General features: G+C 33.8%; 1 protein-coding gene and 1 long non-coding RNA gene across 2 annotated transcripts; one reads left to right on the forward strand and one right to left on the reverse strand.

Moving 5' to 3' along the window:
• Positions 1 to 1,894: 1,894 nt before the first annotated feature.
• On the reverse strand, positions 1,895 to 3,202 carry LOC110864368 (ethylene-responsive transcription factor ERF027). The gene has a single exon (XM_022113414.2). It carries the CDS (start codon positions 3,016 to 3,018, stop codon positions 2,374 to 2,376), a length of 645 nt encoding a protein of 214 aa, XP_021969106.1. The 5' UTR covers positions 3,019 to 3,202; the 3' UTR covers positions 1,895 to 2,373.
• A 3,768-nt stretch (positions 3,203 to 6,970) lies between these two features.
• LOC110864369 lies at positions 6,971 to 7,799 on the forward strand. The gene is made up of 2 exons (XR_002549811.2): positions 6,971 to 7,204; positions 7,303 to 7,799. It is a non-coding gene; the product is annotated as an uncharacterized LOC110864369 (long non-coding RNA).
• The last annotated feature ends 11,091 nt before the right edge of the window (positions 7,800 to 18,890 follow it).

Here is an 18,890-nt window from a genome sequence, read left to right on the forward strand (position 1 = left end):
GAAAACCGGTTTGGAACTGGTTTTTAACGTTATAGCGTTTTCAATGTAAAAAACGGTAAAATGATCGTTTCAAACTGTTTTTCACATTTTTTTCACCCTCTATTCGCCATTTTACCCCAAAGTTGGTATAAATGGTTATTTGATGTTTTACGATGATCACATACTAGAAAACGTAAAACCAAACCCGTAAACGCATAAAACGCTCATGATGCCTCCACTTGTTCCATATTGGTCCGAACACAAGGAGTATTCTTGTTCTAGTTTTTGTTTATATTAGGACCTTGGATGTGGTCTTGATTTTTTTGAATCCCTTTAAGGATAGATTTGACGAGGAAATGGATTTTGCAACCGAGCGTACAAGCGATGAAATCAAAAGAAAGATGTTGAGTATATACAAAGTGCTTATAAGATTCACGTAATCTACTGCAGATGGATGGACAAGTTGAAATATCCAAATAACGATGAGAATGTTGTCGAAGAATCTATAGGCGAATATAAACGAGTTAATGGAAAGCCATTTACTAAGTTAGAAGTTTGGAAGCTTCTAATGGGTGTTTAAGACTGGCCAAACCAGTTGATCGTGAAAGCAATCAATTCGATAACCAGAGTGATTATGAAAACACTACTTTTATGAGTAAACTATAGAACTGATTAGAGTACCAAGGTCACATAATGGTGTCATCGACCTAGGTTAATTCGTCTTAACTTCATTACCCGAGAGACAAAATAAAATTATGACGATAAAATCATATTGATCCAATGTAGCATAAAGATTCTTGAATGTCATAGCTATGGATTGGACCCATGTCATTTCTTAAAATCTATCCATCATTTCCAAAATCAACTTTACCACACATGGGTTCATTTCATAAGTTCACAACATATATAGTACTTGATCAATTAATGGCCTACAACCGGCCCCAACAATATTCAAAAACGGAAAAAAGATTGTCATTTGTTGTCAACTTTCCAATATGTTTAATGATTATATGAATTTTCTATTCAAATGTTTTAGTTCCAATCCATTGAATGAAGAACAAAAAAAGAAAAAAAAAAAGAAAAGAAACTCACCATTGAAATCCCACCCAAAAGAGTTTGCATGCATATGATCACTCGAACTTAATTTTCAGAATACGATAATTAATTAAGAGTGAAAATGTTTATATATTTAGGGAGGTTAACGTACCGTATTTCTTAACGTACGAGCATACGATATGACCCATATAACATGCAATAAAAACATTATAATATTTCACGTTTCAGTAATTGTAAAAAGTGAATTTAAATATACGAATCTAACTCTATTTCCAATACCAAAAACATATTAATCATCAAAACAAATCTGTATGATCGATAATAATTAAAGATGATTAAGATATTATACTTATAAAAAAAGCATAATCACGCATGGTTATGATTTTCAACATACATGATTATGGTTTTTCAACATACGCGATTAGGGTTTTGAGTTTTATAACGTACGTAATTCATATCGTATGCCCATACGTTAAGGTGATCGATAATAATTAAAGGTGACAGACATCACGATGATTAGGGGTTTCAGTTCTATAACGTGCATAATTCATATCGTATGCCCATACGTTAAGAAATATTGTATTTTATACTTTCAATCATGCATGGTTATGATTTTCAACATACGTGATTATAGTTTTTCAACATGCACGATTAGGGTTTTCAGTTAACGTGCGTATTCATATCGTATTCGCATACGTTAAGGAATATCGTATTTTATACTTTCAATATATACATGTATCATTGTTTCAACTTAATAAAACATGAAAATGGTAAATGCATGATCTCTTAATCTTAATGTTGTTAATATGATGATTAACTAAGCGTAAAAATGCTTATATATATCATTGTTTCAACTTAATTAAACATAAAAATGGGATGGTATATATTGAATTGAAGCTCAACAACCAACAGACTTTACGTACTCTAGGGTTCAACCTATTTATTATGATGTAGACGCAACTTATAACATGTGGGCTCATGCTTTTAAGTTTTAACCCAATCGGCCGGCAGCTCGATCTTCAACCCATAAGTATATACAGAATGAGACCCATGCATATTGTTCATTTCTCACGTCTCTTTTCATTTTTCACCTTCACCATAAACTTTATTTATATATATATTTTTTTATTTTTGAACGGAACTGAAACAAGGGCGGAACCAGAAGAGGGTCAAGACAATCCGCTAAAAGTGAGTACCTCGGTCATGGGAATTTGTCAGATTTTTATATATAAAAATCTGATATTTTTCTAGAAAAAAGATGAGTTGGACCAAAGGTAAAAAAGAGAGTTGTATGATAACCCGATAAAGAAGTTCTGGTTTAGCCACTGAAAACGAAACCTAGTAGTTCCACAAATTGTCACAATCCGAAGCATCATTAGGCGAAAAGTCATCCGTGCCCGGCTGTCGGGGTGGAGTCATCAGCATTCCTTCCGCCATATCCGCCAACAAATTCGGCATACCAAAAATAGCTTCTTCATCCATGAACTCATTCTCAGACGCCAGAGGCTGATCACCAGGTGAATCCAACAAGTTACTATCCGCCACAGCCGAGCTGGGCCTCATCAGCTCGGCTGCAGCACTAGCCGCGCTCCTAATAAAAGCCGGCTCTGGCAAAGCCGGCACGGGGTACGTCCCAACATAATCTGGAAAGTTCAACACCGCATCACTTCCTTTGAGTGCCAAAGCCGCCACATCATACGCCGCAGCCGCCATCTCGGGGGACGGGTACGTCCCGAGCCATATACGCTTGCTTTTACGCGGCTCCCGTATCTCCGACACCCACTTTCCACTACGACATCGTATTCCACGATAAACCGGATGTTTTCCCGAAGCCGCGGGGCTACGTCGGTTTGGAGAGCCCGCCGATGACGAAGATGGGCTCATACCTATCGGTTTTGGCGGTAACTGGACTTTAATAACAGGATTTTTTCGGGGCGGAGGCGGAGGAGGAGGAGGGGGTGGGGGTGGAGGAGGGTTGGACATGTCTATATATATGTATATATGGGGAAAATATGTATATATGAGTGGTGAAAAAGAGAAAGTGTCGAAATAGGAAAGAAGGAAAAAAAGGTGTGTTGGATATGAGTAAATGGGGTAAAGATTTATACGAAAGTGGTATGTGTGAATTGATACAAGATAAACCGTGGGGAGTTCGTGGGCGCCGAGTGTTGTATAGGTGACATGTCTAGGGTTTTTTGTGTGCAAGTTAGGATTGTGATGGATTATATATATAGTCCTGCAGTGTATTAGCTGGAACATTTGTTTATTATATTATATTTTTCATTTTAAATATAGAACTAACACAATATTTATATACTATCAATTTTTAACAATGTTGTGCATTTGTTGTATTGTTTGCTTTAAAAGTTGTATAATAGTATTTAGCATAGTATGGGATGATATATACAATCACTACTACAAAAAGAGGCATTTGCTATGAAATTTTGCTACGAGAAAAAATGGTGGCAAATTTTGCTACGAGTTTGCTACGGATTAGCTACGAGCTCATTTGCTACGAATTAGCTACGGATTAGCTACGAACTTCCGTAGCAAATGAATTTCATAGCAAAACTCATAGCAAATTCGTAGCAAAATTGATGAAATTAATATAAATCATATAATGTAGCAAAACCGGTAGCAAAATCCGTAGCAAAACCATGAAAATAAGTATTAAGAAATAAACTAAAAAAAGTAAAATAAAATTTGTAGCAAAATCGATAGCAAAATTGTGAAAATAAATTTAATAAAAAACTTAGTAAAATGGGTAGCAAAGTCCATAGCTAAATCATAAAAATAAATATTTAAAAACTAACTAACTGAGGTTTAATAAGAATGGTAGCAAAATCGGTAAGTAAATAGAGTCGGCAGAGAAATTGGTAGCAAAATCTAGAAAAATTTTTAAAAACTAACGTAGCAAAATCGGTAGCAAATCCATAGAAAAATTCATTGCTAAATAAGAAAAAGAAAATATTCCAAAAATAATTTACTAATATCCATAGCAACATACGTTGCAAAAACAAAAAAAAACAATTAAAATTAATTAATAATAGTGGTAGCAAAATCCATAGCAAACTAACAAAATAAATATTTAAAAAACAATAAAAAAGACGCGTAAAAAATCCATAAGAAAAAATGGACAAAAGAAATATTAAAAAATAATTAATAATATATACTATAGAAAAATCAAAAGCAAAAATATTAATTACTTAAAAATAGTTAAAAAAAGGTCAATTTTACACGGACTGATGTAAACATAAATACATTTAATATAGCTATCTCATACAAATAATACGTACCAAGTTAAGCATAGGGATGAGCAAATGGTGTTGGGTACCGGTACCGAATATATTTGGTACTGGCTTTTGACGTTTTTGATACCGGTTTGGTACGGTACCGGTATTTATCGGTTTTACCACTCAAATACCGGTACGATACCAGGTATTTTCGGTACCGGTGCCCATTCTTGGGATTTTCAGTACCAGTTGACACCGAACTCATCTCTAGTTAAATATATTAGAACATTTAGTAATTGATTTCTATAATGTTTTCATATTATTTGCACTAATTTTATTTCTATAACGCTTTCTATAATGTTTTAATATTATTTGCAAAACTATGATAGTGTTTTGTTTTAATTGGTAGAGAAATATTTGGCCGAGCACCCGCAACGTGGGCGGGGCATAAACTAGTACTACGAAGACCATGAAGGGGAACAGTGCCAAGCAGCTACTCGTCACTCCCACATTGGCCCAGACAAGTTACGATTTTACGTACAATTTAAAATTGCGATTTTCCCCCTTTTCAAAATTAAGATTTTGCCCCTAATTCTAATTTACATTCTTGCCACTGTGATTTTACCCCAGTTAAAAATTATGATTTTGCCCCCAGTTCGAAATTACGGCATTCCCATCGTTTTAGTTTTTTAGCAAAACTATGGTTGTGTTTTATTTTAATTGGTTGACTCGATATAATTTATATTTGTGTCTGGCAACTCCCTTGCACTGGCTCATTGTTTTGACAAATTTCAGTTTTGCCCCAGCTAAAAATTATAGCTTTGCCATTGTTTTAGTTTTTTTATCTAGCAAAGCTATGATAGTGTTTTGTTTTAATTGGTAGAGAAATATTCGGTCTACGGCCCGTAATACGGGCAGGACATAAAACTAGTTCATTTACATATATAACTAGTGTTAACCCCCCGTTGCGGGGCGTGAGTGGTAATACCATCATAAAACCACGTGTTATCATGGCGCCATTTGCTCCACATCAGCAAACAACGCCATCTTCTTACCATTACACAGCAGCGCGAGTTGGGGCATTGGGCTCTGCCCGGTGGGCCACTAACGGCGTGGTGCAAGAAAAGTCAAAAAAAAAAAAAAAAAAAAAAAAAACTTGTGGGAAACTTTATAAAAAATATGGTTTCATTTGTGGATATAACCTGTTGTAAACCGATTAAAAAAATAAAATTAAACTAATTTTAACACTTATAAACACCTTACATGTTATAATTTAAATCCAATCACTTCAAAATAGTATTCTCTTCTCAAACTTTTAATATTCTTGAACTTCAAATTTTTAAAAATTATGAATTAAAGAGGTGATTATCGAGCCTCATTAGAGTTCGACTCATACGAACAATACGGGATCGACGGTTGGAATTTACCCAATAATATTAAATTACATTTGTTAATATATAAACTAACATAATAAATAATAAAAATAATAACAAGTAAATAATGATTACTTAATCATCAATCAACACCTAACCAAGCCCTTACCATACACTCTTTCAGGTCATTTTTAAGTGAGAAAAAAGTGTGCTTAGACTATGGGGTATGGGGCGGGGGTTTGGGCGTGGGTTGGGGAAAACGCCCAAGCGACCACCATCGCTATCCCCCGCTACCCCAAGCCGAAGAACATGGCATCGATCCTGGACCCACGAGGAAGAACTGGCTCTGGTCACAAGCGTCGTTGACGCTATGAAGGGGCGGCCACCGGGCCAAACAAAATATTGGCCGGAAGCATTCGCAACCTACCGACATAACGTCGGTAACGACCGCCACAACCTCAACGCGTGCCAACATAAATGGCGCGAGCTACGGCCCAAGCTCGACTGTTTCAAGGCTTACTACGAAGCCGTTCCGAGCGGCGAGTTAAGCCACGAGGACCGGGTGGCGGTGGCGAACATAGAGTTTCGAGGCAAGGAGCGAAAGGCATTCGACAAGATCGACCTTTTTAAAATTTATTTAACGCTCTAGGTTTGTTATTTTGTAATTTTTAGAAATTAGGTAATTTTTAGGAAATTATGTAATTTTTAGGATTATGTAATTTTTAAAATTTTAATGAAGTTGTAGGTTTTTTTTTTATAAATGTTATGTGATTTTTATAAATTTTTTGTAATTTTTTTTTGAATAATTGCCACGCGGTGCACCCAACCCAAGTCCAACCCACGCCCCGCCATACCCCAAGGACACGTAACTAGGCGGTAGTGGGGGGGGTGTCCCATTCGGGGGCCCCATTCCACGTATCAACAAATGCCCAAACCCAAGTCCCACCATACCCCACGGTCTTATGTGTCGCCTACATGACAACACTTTTTTCTCACCCAAACCTTCAACCATGCCCCCATAACACATAGCCTAAGTAGCACATTGGATTCATGTTGGTTAGATGATTTTGTTTCTGATTATACTTTTAATTTAATGTTAACAGATTCTAATTTTTTTTATGATCTTAGCCATTTGTTTTTACACCCAAAAGAAACACAAAGCCACTGAGTCAAAACAAACACAAACTCCCGATCCGAGTCACCTCCTTCCAAATAATCAAAACCCTTCATTTTAATCTCCACCAATCAGAATAAAGCACACGGATCCACTATTTCTCACTCAAAAGCCTTTTGCGAACTCAACTTCCACGTATATATATAACCAGGCATTATTTACCTGATTAGCCTTTTCGCAATCTGAAACCCTAGTTCCCAAATCCATCTATTCTCACATTTTCCAGTAAGATTATTATGCATTTTCTTCTTTAATCGTTCATCAACAGTTCAAAATTGGTCGATTTTCTTCTTTAAGATTTGTTACTTTGATTCGCAACGGCTTGTACGAAGTAGACCGCTCGTAAGTCCACCGGTGGAAAGGCTCAAAGGAAGCAACTCGCGACCAAGGTATTTGATTCTTTCGACGTTTTTTACAGTTTTCGTTTTGATTTTGTTACAAAACTGTTCGTCGTTTATGATTGTTTTTTTTGTGACGATTTGTTTAGGCTGCTAGGAAATCTGCTCCAACAACCGGAGGAGTGAAGAAGCCTCATCGTTATTGTTCTGGAACTGTCGCACTACGGTGAATTGGCCAAACATGCTGTTTCCGAGGGTACTAAGGCTGTTACCAAGTTTACTAGCGCTTAGAGGAGATTGGTTTGTTGGGTTAGGTTTTGTTTGGTTTATGTAACTGGATTTTGGTAATTTGATGTAAAGCTAGTTAATGTTCATTTATTAGTTTGAGGTGCCTTGAAGTTGGACCGGAAGAAGACAACAAGTAGAGAAATATGCTATGACCGGAAAATTGAAGAAAGTTTGTTTATACACGTAAATGAAAGGGAGACTAGAATTGTTCTCAGATAATCCGTCACAAAATGTTCTTTAATGTTGAAAATTAGGTGTATGGTTTTTGTGTAGTTTGGATTTTATTGTGTTATTTGAATAAGTTGGTATTTTAATTTTATTGGTTTGTATATCAAGTCATGTTGGTTTTTTATATTTATTAAAGATTTGAGTATAATGATTGAATGAAAAATAATGAAAAAAATAATAAAATTTTAAAGTTTCTTGATATCAATTGTTAAATCCTTAGCAAAAAAAACCTTACAAATTTGTAGCTAAAAGCTTTCAAAATCTGTAGCTATATTCGTAACAAAAATCATAAAAAAAAATCATAAAAAATTTGAAACAAAAAATTTGAAACAAAATTTTTCAATGGATTTGCACAAACTGTAGAAAATTTATGTAGTTAAACTCGTAGCAAAATTCGTGGCCAAAGTCGTAGCAAGTTCGTAGTTAATTTTGTAGCAAAAACATTGCAAATTATCATAGCCAACCCATTCGTAGCAAAACTACTCCGTAGCTAAAAACATCCGTAGCTAAAATTTTCCGTAGCTACACGTATCCGTAGCTAAAAACAATCGTTGCTAAAAGTTTCCGTAGCTAAAAACATCCGTAGCTAAAAACCCATAGCAAAATTTCGTAGCAACCTTCTTCATAGCAAATTCGTGGCTAAAATACCGATGACATTTTTTGTAGCTAAATTCGTCGCAAACATAATTTTCGTAGCTAAAGTTCGTAGCAAATAAATTCGCGACGGGACTTGTAGCTACGAATCAAATCCGTAGCAAATTCGTAGCAAAAGGGGTGTTTGCTACGGATTTGCTACGGATTTGGCCGTAGCAAATGCCTATTTCTGTAGTAGTGAATGGGTTCTTAGTCTTATGCCATTTATACTTATAAACTATTAATTTGAAACATTTGTGTGCATCTTTTGTTGTAAGTTGTGTTTAAATGGTTGTATCTTAATCAAGGTGGTTATACCTTAATCAAATAATAATGGTTTCGTTACCTTATCAATTCCAATTTGTTTTGTATGCATGTATGGTTGTAAATTGTCCTTAAGTGGTTGTACCCTAATCAAATAATTGTTTCATTATCTTATTATATTCAATCGGTTTGATCCATTCAAAGTTGTGCTGTTTTATTTGTAAATTATTATTATTTATAATAATCTAATTAATTAAGCCAAAATCTTGTATAAATATAATTTGCAACATATTGATGCAATGGTTGTTGTAATGTATGCATTATGGTTTGTATAGTGGTAATGATATATATTATATATAGATATAGATTACGATGAACCTGTCAAACGGGAAAAAATAGACGCGGGTCCATCGTAACGTGCGAGTCCTAGATCAACTTAGTTATTTTATTCTATATATTACGTTTCGGTTTAATTTTCTTCGCATTAACACCGCAACTTCAGTGTCGGTGGTCACTGACAGTAGTGTGGCATTAGTGCTCGCCCACGCCGCAACGCGGGGTACTTAATACTAGTTATTTATTTAATTATTACCACTATTTTTATTTCTATTATTATTATCATTATAATAACTACTACTCTTTAAATCAAAATAGGGATGAAATCTGCGGATGTCGGATTGATATGCAGGAATAACTTTCATTAGCTACCGATGAGGTAATTTTGGTATCCATCGGTGGATTTATTTTTAGAACGTACTGATCATCAACGGGTTCTAAACGTAGCAACATATTAACAGATGATCATGCATATACACATGAATAAAAATATAAAATACGAGTTTATCCATTTAAAATAGCATGGATAGACCATTTTCATCTGTTAAATTTGTGTTAGATTTAAGAAATATTTTTGTAACACAATTTTTAGAGAGTTGTCGGGGTTTAAGTATCGCCATTAATTTGTTCGAGATGTGTTAATGGATATTCTCAGACGAGCAGGGATCTCGGCAAAGAAAGAGACACCGGTTAATTTTGTTAGAGACCCGGCGGAAGGGAGGTCCACCCTACGCCCGACTGACGTGCTAGTTTTTGGTTGGGAGGGCGGGAAACATGCTTGTGTCGATATCACAGGTGTATCTTCCCTAGCCGGGTTCCGGGAAAATAGGTTTGTGGCGGGGTAAGCGGTACTGAAAACAGAGTCAAAGAAGGTGGAAAAGCACGCGAAAGCTTCTGAGGATAATCAGCATGCCTTTGTCCCTCCCCTGACGTTAGACATGTTTGGCTCCTTGGCGTCTGAGGCGGTTTGGTTCTTGGCTAGAGTTCAGCGTGTGGTCCACAACAACCATTCGACCCCTCAGGGGCGAGACTTTGTTTTAAGTAGATTAAGGTTTTCTATTCAGAAGGGGATGACGGCGCAGTTTGTTATTCGTCTACCTGCTATCCTTATGTAATTTGCCCTGGTGATTGAGAAGCAATTGAATATAAAAAATATTAGTTTAAAAAAATAGAATTAATTACGCATAACGCATGATACTTGTGGTAAAGTCACATTATGATTTTGGTCCCAAGTTTTAGAAAATAACATCCATGGTCCTGCTATTCACCTAATCGTAACACCTGATTCTTGAAGTGGACAAAAGTTTAGTTTTACCATTAATTTTTTAAAATGATCAAAATTTATCCTTAATTTTTTTTAAAAAAATGTAAATTACCCGATGTGCCCCCACTCCTCCGACATCCCCCCCCCCCCCTTCATCCCCAGCCATGCTTCGATTCACTTAGCATTGCCTCTTCGATCCAGGGTTAAACTTCAATTGGAGGCCAACATCGAATTTCCCGGTAGCTTGTACCTTAAATTGTCTACGAAATCTTTAGGGACTACCATTTTCGATTAATCGAATGTATGAATCAAGCGGTGAAGCTGAATCTAGGAGTGGCTATGATTTCTCAATCCAAATGCGGAGCAAGGCATGAGATTCACCACAATCCCTAACGTCCTCCTTATTGGGTTATTGAAAGGTTAGGGTCAAAAAGTGTTATATAACCATACCATAGGGACCTGTCCCGTGTAATTAACTCTTGTTTTAGTATATTAGAAAATTAATATGGATTCCTTTATTAGTTTTATCACAACCTAATTATTGGAAAGTTTACCAAACATTCTGTCGTAAATTAAAATGTAGTTCTATTTTAATTTTATTAATTAATAGTGAACAGTACTTAGCGGTTACACTTGTATATATTGTTAGTTAATATTTTTTTGAACGGTTGTTAGTTAATATTAAATGTAAATTTATTTAATACATCAAATATTTTATTTTGCGTTTATTAATTGTCAACTACATTATTTTTTTATCTTTTCTTTTTTCTGTGTTAATTTATTATTAGTGAACAGTGGTTACACTTGTATATATTGTTAGTTGATATTTTTTTTATCGGTTGTTAGTTAATATTAAATGTAAATTTTTTTAATACATCAAATATTTTATTTTGCCTTTGTTATTTGTCAACTACATTATTTTTTTATCTTTTCTGTTTTCAGTTCTCTTATTTGATAGTTAACCTCCTAAACTGAAGACGACGATTAGGAATGCTATTCGAAACTCGATCATGAGCAACAACCGAATCGTTAACCAAAACCGAATCAAAAACCGACAAAATCGAACCAAAATTATCTGAAACCGAATTAACTGAAAGTCGGTTACCGGTTATTTTTTGTACCACCGGTTAATTGAAATTAACCAAACCGAACCATTAATATTTTCATATATTTCTAGCTTTTTTACCTCCATTTCATGTATCATCTTTTATACTTTCATTTCGTGTATTTATACCTTCAATTCAATTTCATGTATTTATACCTTTATTTCATTTATTTATATATCTATTTCATGTATTTATATCTCCATTACACGTATTTCTAAGCAAAAACTTTAGCCCTTGTTTGATCTATTATCAACAACAGTAACCGAACCGAAAACCACAAATTAACAGAATTAATCGAACCACTGGTGACTTCGGTTACTGTTACGGTTAATACTAATAACGGAACCGAAACGTGCACAACCCCTACTCGATAGAAGTAAACTTGTTCCTGATAGATTACCGACGGTTCCTACCTTTATGTACCGATATATTACTATCCACAGCTCACGTTATGGGCTTATGGAGAATTGAAATCATTACGATCCCTACATTGCATAATTTGTCAACCATATTTAAAATATTCCACCTACGTTAACTGCTTAAGTTTCTATCGGATCGAACCTCCCCTAGACTGTTAATCTTTCAGAGTTTTCAATCGTGTGGTGGTCACAAATTAATCAGTTTGAAACCCTAAACCGGTTCAGTTTCAAACCACTTTGGGTCTCAGTCAATATGGTCCAACCCGGTTCGTGGTGATGAATCCAAACCTAAGAAACATGTTAGGTTAGGTCTAGTTTTGAACCGGGTCTAGTCGCCGGCTTCTGGCCTCAAACCGGTTTAGGGCGGATATAAAATATTACAAGCAGTAATTCAAGTTATATAAAATAAATATATATATATGGATTTTTCAACTGTAGCAGCAGAAAAATATCTATACATATAATAAAGTAAACCAATGTGTGACACGTGTCATTCATTGGATGCACCTATTTTTGGGTTTTCCCGCCTTTCTTTCATATTTATTTTCTTATAATTTATCTTCTAATTTGTAGATAATATTAAATAGAAAAATGTTTATCTGATAATTATAACCCTTTTGTTGAAATTTGAAAAGGGTTTCACGCTTTTTTGGATTTTATTAAAATTCATGACTACATTATATAATTATAAGTTTAAATATATATGTTAAAATTAAAAATTATTCTTCAAAAATTCAGTAACATCCATACTCTATATATACATTTAGAAAAATGTTAATAATTGCAAATAATACTAAATAGAAAAATGTTAATTGAATACAAAAAAAATATAGGATATCATCAAATGTATATCGATTACTTAAATGAGTATACACATGCATGGGCGGTGAGAAGGGTGTGCGGGGAGGACCACCGCACAGGGTCTGTGATTTTGAGGGGCACGTGTTTTTTATAAAAAAAAAAAAAACCGATATCTATGTTAAGTTTTTTAAAATAGCATACCAAACATGCTCTTAGTGAGCCCAATACCCATTGGCATTAGCTTTAGGGCATGTTTGGTTAAGCTTTCTGAAAAAATTTATTGACTTATTGGCTTTTTGAAAAGTCATAATCTACAAAATGATGTTTGACAATATGGGTGTATGTGAGAGAAAAAAACCAATAAGTCAATAAGACACCCTATACTGACTTTTCCAAAACCCCAATAAGTCTATAAGTTGTTTCAAAAAACATAAACAAACATGCTCTTATTAAGCCCAATACCCATTTTATTTTAAAATTAAATAATAATATGAAAACATTACGAAAGAACATATTTTTTCGAGCTCAAACAGGGTACATGAATTCTTACAGACGACTCTGTACACATGTATGAGATTTTTTTACTATTATTATTAATTTCATTATTTATCAAATATATATAAATGTCTCCGTCTTTGATTTGCATTTACAAGAAATATTTATTATATAGTTTAAATTGTTCAACCCGTGTAACACACGGGGAACTAACCTAGTGTTAAATATATATGATGGGTAGTTCATCAAGTTATTCGGTTAGGAAAATATTATAATCTTTATTTTGTATACATACATATATTGACCCTATAAGGGTCTACATATTTACACACCTTATTGCCTATTTGGACACCCTTCAAGACGCCTCGTATAGACCTATACGAGGCGTATAGCCTTTTTCAATTTCCAAGAGAATCTCTGATTATGTCATATTTTGTCTTATTTGCCTCGTATACGCCTCGTATAGGCCTATACTGGGCGTCTAGGGGAAAAAAGACCATTTAGCCCCTGATTTAGGCCTATACTGGGGGTAAATTGGTCTTTTTTGCCTCTCTTATATGCCTAGTATAGGCCTATACTAGGCGTATATAAGGGCTTTTTTTTAACAAACATTTTAACAATATTAATCGTTTTAGCAAAACTTTTATACAAAAACAAGTTTTTTTATTTTAAATAAGTAATATTAGGACCCCTCGTTGGTTTTTTTTTAAGTTGAAAAATGGATGTTTTGTTAGGGTAATTTGATTGTTTTTGGAGGGTGATGTTTTTTGAGTAAAAAAATGGGTGTTTTGGTGGGGTAATTTGGGTTGTTTTTTTAAAAAAAGTTTTATTGTTTTTGTATAAAAGTTTGCTAAAACGATTAATATTGTATAAAATGTTTGTTAAAAAAAAAAAAAAAAAAAAAAAAAACCCTTCAAGACGCCCAGTATAGGGCTATACGAAGGGTCCAAAAGACCATTAAACCCCTATACGAGACTTATACTATGCGATACGATACAACACGATAGGCTTATACAAGACCTATACGAGACTTATACTACACTATACTATACGATACGATGCGATACAACACGATACTATAGGATACGATACCACATCCATAGGCCCATACAATGCCTATACGAGATTTATACTACACTATACGATACGATACGATATGATATGATACAATACAATACGATACTAGACTATTGGATAAGATACAACACTCGTATAGGACTATAGGTGTGGTTTAGGTTCCGTTTAGGCCTATAGGCTTATACAAGACCTATAGGGGCCATATACTAGACTTATACTATACACTATACGGTACGATACAACGCCCGTATACGTCGATAGGCCTATACAAGACCTATAAGGGACCTATACTACACTATATGATACGATAGTATCGTATTGTATCGTATAGTATGGTATCGTATTGTATCGTATAGTGTATAGTATAAGTCTCGTATAGGTCCCATATAGGTCTATGCGAGAGCTATACGAGACTTATACTATACTATACGATACGATACAACACGATAGGCTTATACAAGACCTATACGAGACTTATACTACACTATACTATACTATACTATACGATACGATATGATACGATACAATACAATACGATATTAGACTATTGGATAAGATACAACACTCGTATAGGACTATAGGTGTGGTTTAGGTCCTGTTTAGGCCTATAGGCTTATACAAGACCTATATGGGACCTATACTAGACTTATACTATACACCATTTTTTTACTCAAAAAACATTACCCTCAAAAAACAATCAAATTACCCTACCAAAACATCTATTTTTCAACTAAAAAAAACCAACGAGGGGTCCTAATATTAATTATTTAAAATAAAAAAACTTGTTTTTGTATAAAAGTTTGCTAAAACGATTAATATTGTATAAAATGTTTGTTAAAAAAAAAAAAAAAAAAACCCTTCAAGACGCCCAGTATAGGCCTATACGAGGTATATAAGGGGCAAAGGGTCACATATGAGGCCTATACGAAGGGTCCTATACGCCCAGTATAGGCCTATACGAGGCGTCTTGAAGGGGTCAAACCAGAAGTGACATGAGTCAGGCACTGATTTTGATGCAACCCTATACGCCTCGTATAGGCCTATACGAGGCCTATACGAGGCAAAGGGTGTCTAAATAGGCAGATAAGGTGTCCAAATAGATTGACCCTATAATAATAGATGTGGATAATTGGATATGAACCCTAGCAACACTGGTTATATTATATCTTAAATAATATCTACAAGCCGCGTATAATAAAGATATTATATAAAAAGTTGAAAACCTTTTATATAATTATCTATTAAAATTAAATGATAATTAAGAAAAAGAAAGACGGTATTCTGTTGGGCCCATTTTGATATATAGTTGGTAAGAGTTGATATTATATTAAAATAAATTCGTGGATGATAATGAAACAAGAAGGTGCGTCATTTGTTCATGTGGTTAAATTGTTGTACCACATTTTCAATTTTGACATATAGACTCGACCAAAAGTACATTTCATGTTTTGTGAGATTCATCTTGTTTTTGTTAAAGTTTGTGTATCTACTCATTGGTATGTGGAACTATTTCCATTGGACAATAAACAGCTGGGTCAACTCAATGTCTCAAGTGGCAAAAACAAAAGTAATTAATGTTTTTTTTTCTTTTTAATTATTTTGTTTTCTTAAGAATATTACGAAAAAATAGTTAAATAGAAAATGTAGTGTGGAAAACAAATTAGGAGTGAAAATATATTAAATTACTATATATTTATAGAAATGATTGTGCTAGAGAAACAAACGGGTCAGGTCTGATTACGAGTCATACAAACTCGGATCAAATTTATCAGAAAATGGTTAAAATGTTTTGGGTCTTATTAAAATAGGTTCAATGCTAACATCGAATAAAAATATAAGTTGTCAAGGCTTATTTTACTTGAAAAAAATATAATAAGAGAAATGTAGTAAGATATAAGAAATAATACCAAATTTTACTTGAAAAAAAAAATATAATAAGAGAAATGTAGGTGTGATATAAGAATAACACCAAATTAATCGTAAGAGAAATGTTACCTACAAATAACTATGTATTGTAAGATGTGAGTAAAATTTCGAAAAGTAAGCGACAAGAGTTACTTATTTTTACTTTATGTATTCTGATATATATTAATATTAATACTTAAAATAATATCATAATATAATGAAAAACAAAATAATATATTATGTTATATATAATACTAGCTTAGAACCCCGTGTATTACATGAGTTGAATCACAAAATAAAAATGTAAATTATAAACTTATATATAATCCTTAATTAATCAAATAGCAAAACAAAAGAACAATTATACTTTCAGCTATTCAAAATAATTTTCTAAGTTTCACTTCTCTCTTGAGATAGTACAATCCATCTTATTATATGACTTAAAAGAAGTAACACTAAAAAATAAAAAAAATAATGATCATAAAATTGTAAGTACTTTTAAAAATAATTATAAGTTATGAGGTTATGCTAAATGAATTGCAATTAAATTATGCTATGTATACTAATGATATATTAAATACTTCGATATAAATATTATTTTTGGATATATAGATCATGAGACGAGATATGAATATCATCATAGTATAGTAAATATTACATATTAAATAAAATCATACTACAAATAAAGTATACGTTTAAAAAATAGGACTAAAGTTTTTTAAACTATATTTTGAGCGTCTACAACAACCTCTTTTTTATTAGTAGTCGGCATTTAAATATTGAAATTAAAACTCGCATGAAAAGTCGGAGTTCTTTAAGTTCTCACAACTCAATATGGGTAAGAAAGTATACCTTTAAAAAAATAGGACTAAAGTTTTTTAAACTATAATTTTGAGTGTCTACAACAACCTCTTTAGTTAGTAATCGACATTTAAATATACAAATTAAAAACTCACATAAAAATTCAGAGTTCACTAAGTTCTCACAACTCAATGGGGCAATAAAGTATACGTTTAAAAAAATAGGACTAAAGTTTTTTAACTTTAATTTTGAGTGTCCACAACAACCTCTGTAATTAGTAGTCGACATTTAAATATTCAAATTAAAACTCACATGTCGAAGTTCACTAAATTCTCACAATTCAATGGGGTTTTCTCTTAATCCAAAGTGATGTAAAAAAACCATGTAAAATGCATTTAACCATATCCGGAATATGAAAAGTTATTTGATATACATTATATTAGCTATAGATAATTATTAATTATATTTGAAATTATATGTTTGATCTCTAACTATATTAAGTAATATTATATTATATTATAAACTCACATGTCGAAGTTCACTAAATTCTCACAACTCAAGTGAGTTTTCTGTTAATCCATAGTGATGTAAAAAAACATGTAAAATGCATTTAACCATATTCGGAATATGAAAAGTTATTTGATATACATTTATATTAGTTATAGATAATTATTAATTATATTTCAAATTATATAATTAATTCGGCAGATAATTTTTAACCATATTCGGCAGAGCAAAGGGTACTATCAGATTTGGAAAAGAACTCGTGGAGTGAAACAAAAAGGGAATGGGAGACTTTAAAAATTGAGGAAGCAAAAGATCTTAAACAAAAATCAAGAACAAAATGGGCGTTAGACGGTGATGAAAATTCCAGCTTCTTTCACGCCATGGTCAACTTCAATAACAGCAGCAAACGTATCAATGGCTTTTTGGTTAATGGTGAATGGTGCTCTGATCTGACCAAATTGAAGTGGGAAGCAAGGAAATTTTTTGCTAAAAAGTTCAGTGAGCCTTTGCTGGTGCGGCCATCTTTTTTATGCCCCAACATTAACCAAATCGACTCGGTGGATTCCAATACATTAATTGAACCTTTCACCTTGGTGGAAATCAAGTCTGCAATCTGGGACTGTGCGAGCGACAAAGCTCCCGGTCCGGATGGGTTCAACTTTGGCTTCTTTAAACAATTCTGGGACACACTTAAAGGTGACATCCTCAAGGTGATGCAAGACTTCCATGAATCTGGTCACATGTCACACCCCCATTTCCACGTGTCACCGGTGGGCCCGGTGTGGGGTACAGTGACGTAGTTGGCATCGTCATAGACAATCAACACAATATAATAATGCACAGCGGAAGCAGAATAGAAACATTTCAACTTTTAAACAAGTGTAATAATAAATATCACAGTAGTTGAAATGGATCCACAGGCGGATCAAATAAAAATAGAAATAAATAGTTCAACAGATAAATGTCGTCCGAGTTTGCGAGACTATTGTGGACGCTCTCTAGGAAACAGCCAGCCTATTTCCGTATAGTACCTGCACTTAATCTTTTGGGAAAAATACGTCAGTTTACACTGGTAAATACAAATCGACTGACTCATTTTGAAAATGATTGAAAATTGATTTAAATGCACAAGGCATAAATATTTTTATTAACTTGGGATAATTATATAATATAAACTTGTGAACGAATTACATGCACTTATATCTCTGGTGGCCCGGGATCTACTGTCCGGGCTAGAGATTTAATTGACACACCACATCAAAGAGTTATACACGACGGGTGTACGCCTACACCCCGTGCTCTGGTCGTGGCCATCTCGTAAGAAAATGCCAAGGATATCCGGGACACGGTCAACAACCCCCCAAAGCCTTTTAAGTAAGACAAAACTGTTTAAACGAAGTCGCACAAGCTATTCAAGACTGAACACCTATAAGGAGCAGGACTTGTGCGCCCGATCAAGCGGTATTTTAAATACCGTACCCCAAGCCCGTATAGGGAAAATAAGTCAAAATGTATTTACCTGAGCAAGTATAAGTCACAAATGATAAGTGTTGATAGCTTTTACCGGGCTTCCTAATCTGGAACAAGGTTTATAATTAACCTATTAGATTCCT

This window comes from Helianthus annuus, chromosome 6, assembly GCF_002127325.2.
Source record: "Helianthus annuus cultivar XRQ/B chromosome 6, HanXRQr2.0-SUNRISE, whole genome shotgun sequence".
Classification (NCBI taxonomy): Eukaryota; Viridiplantae; Streptophyta; class Magnoliopsida; order Asterales; family Asteraceae; genus Helianthus; species Helianthus annuus.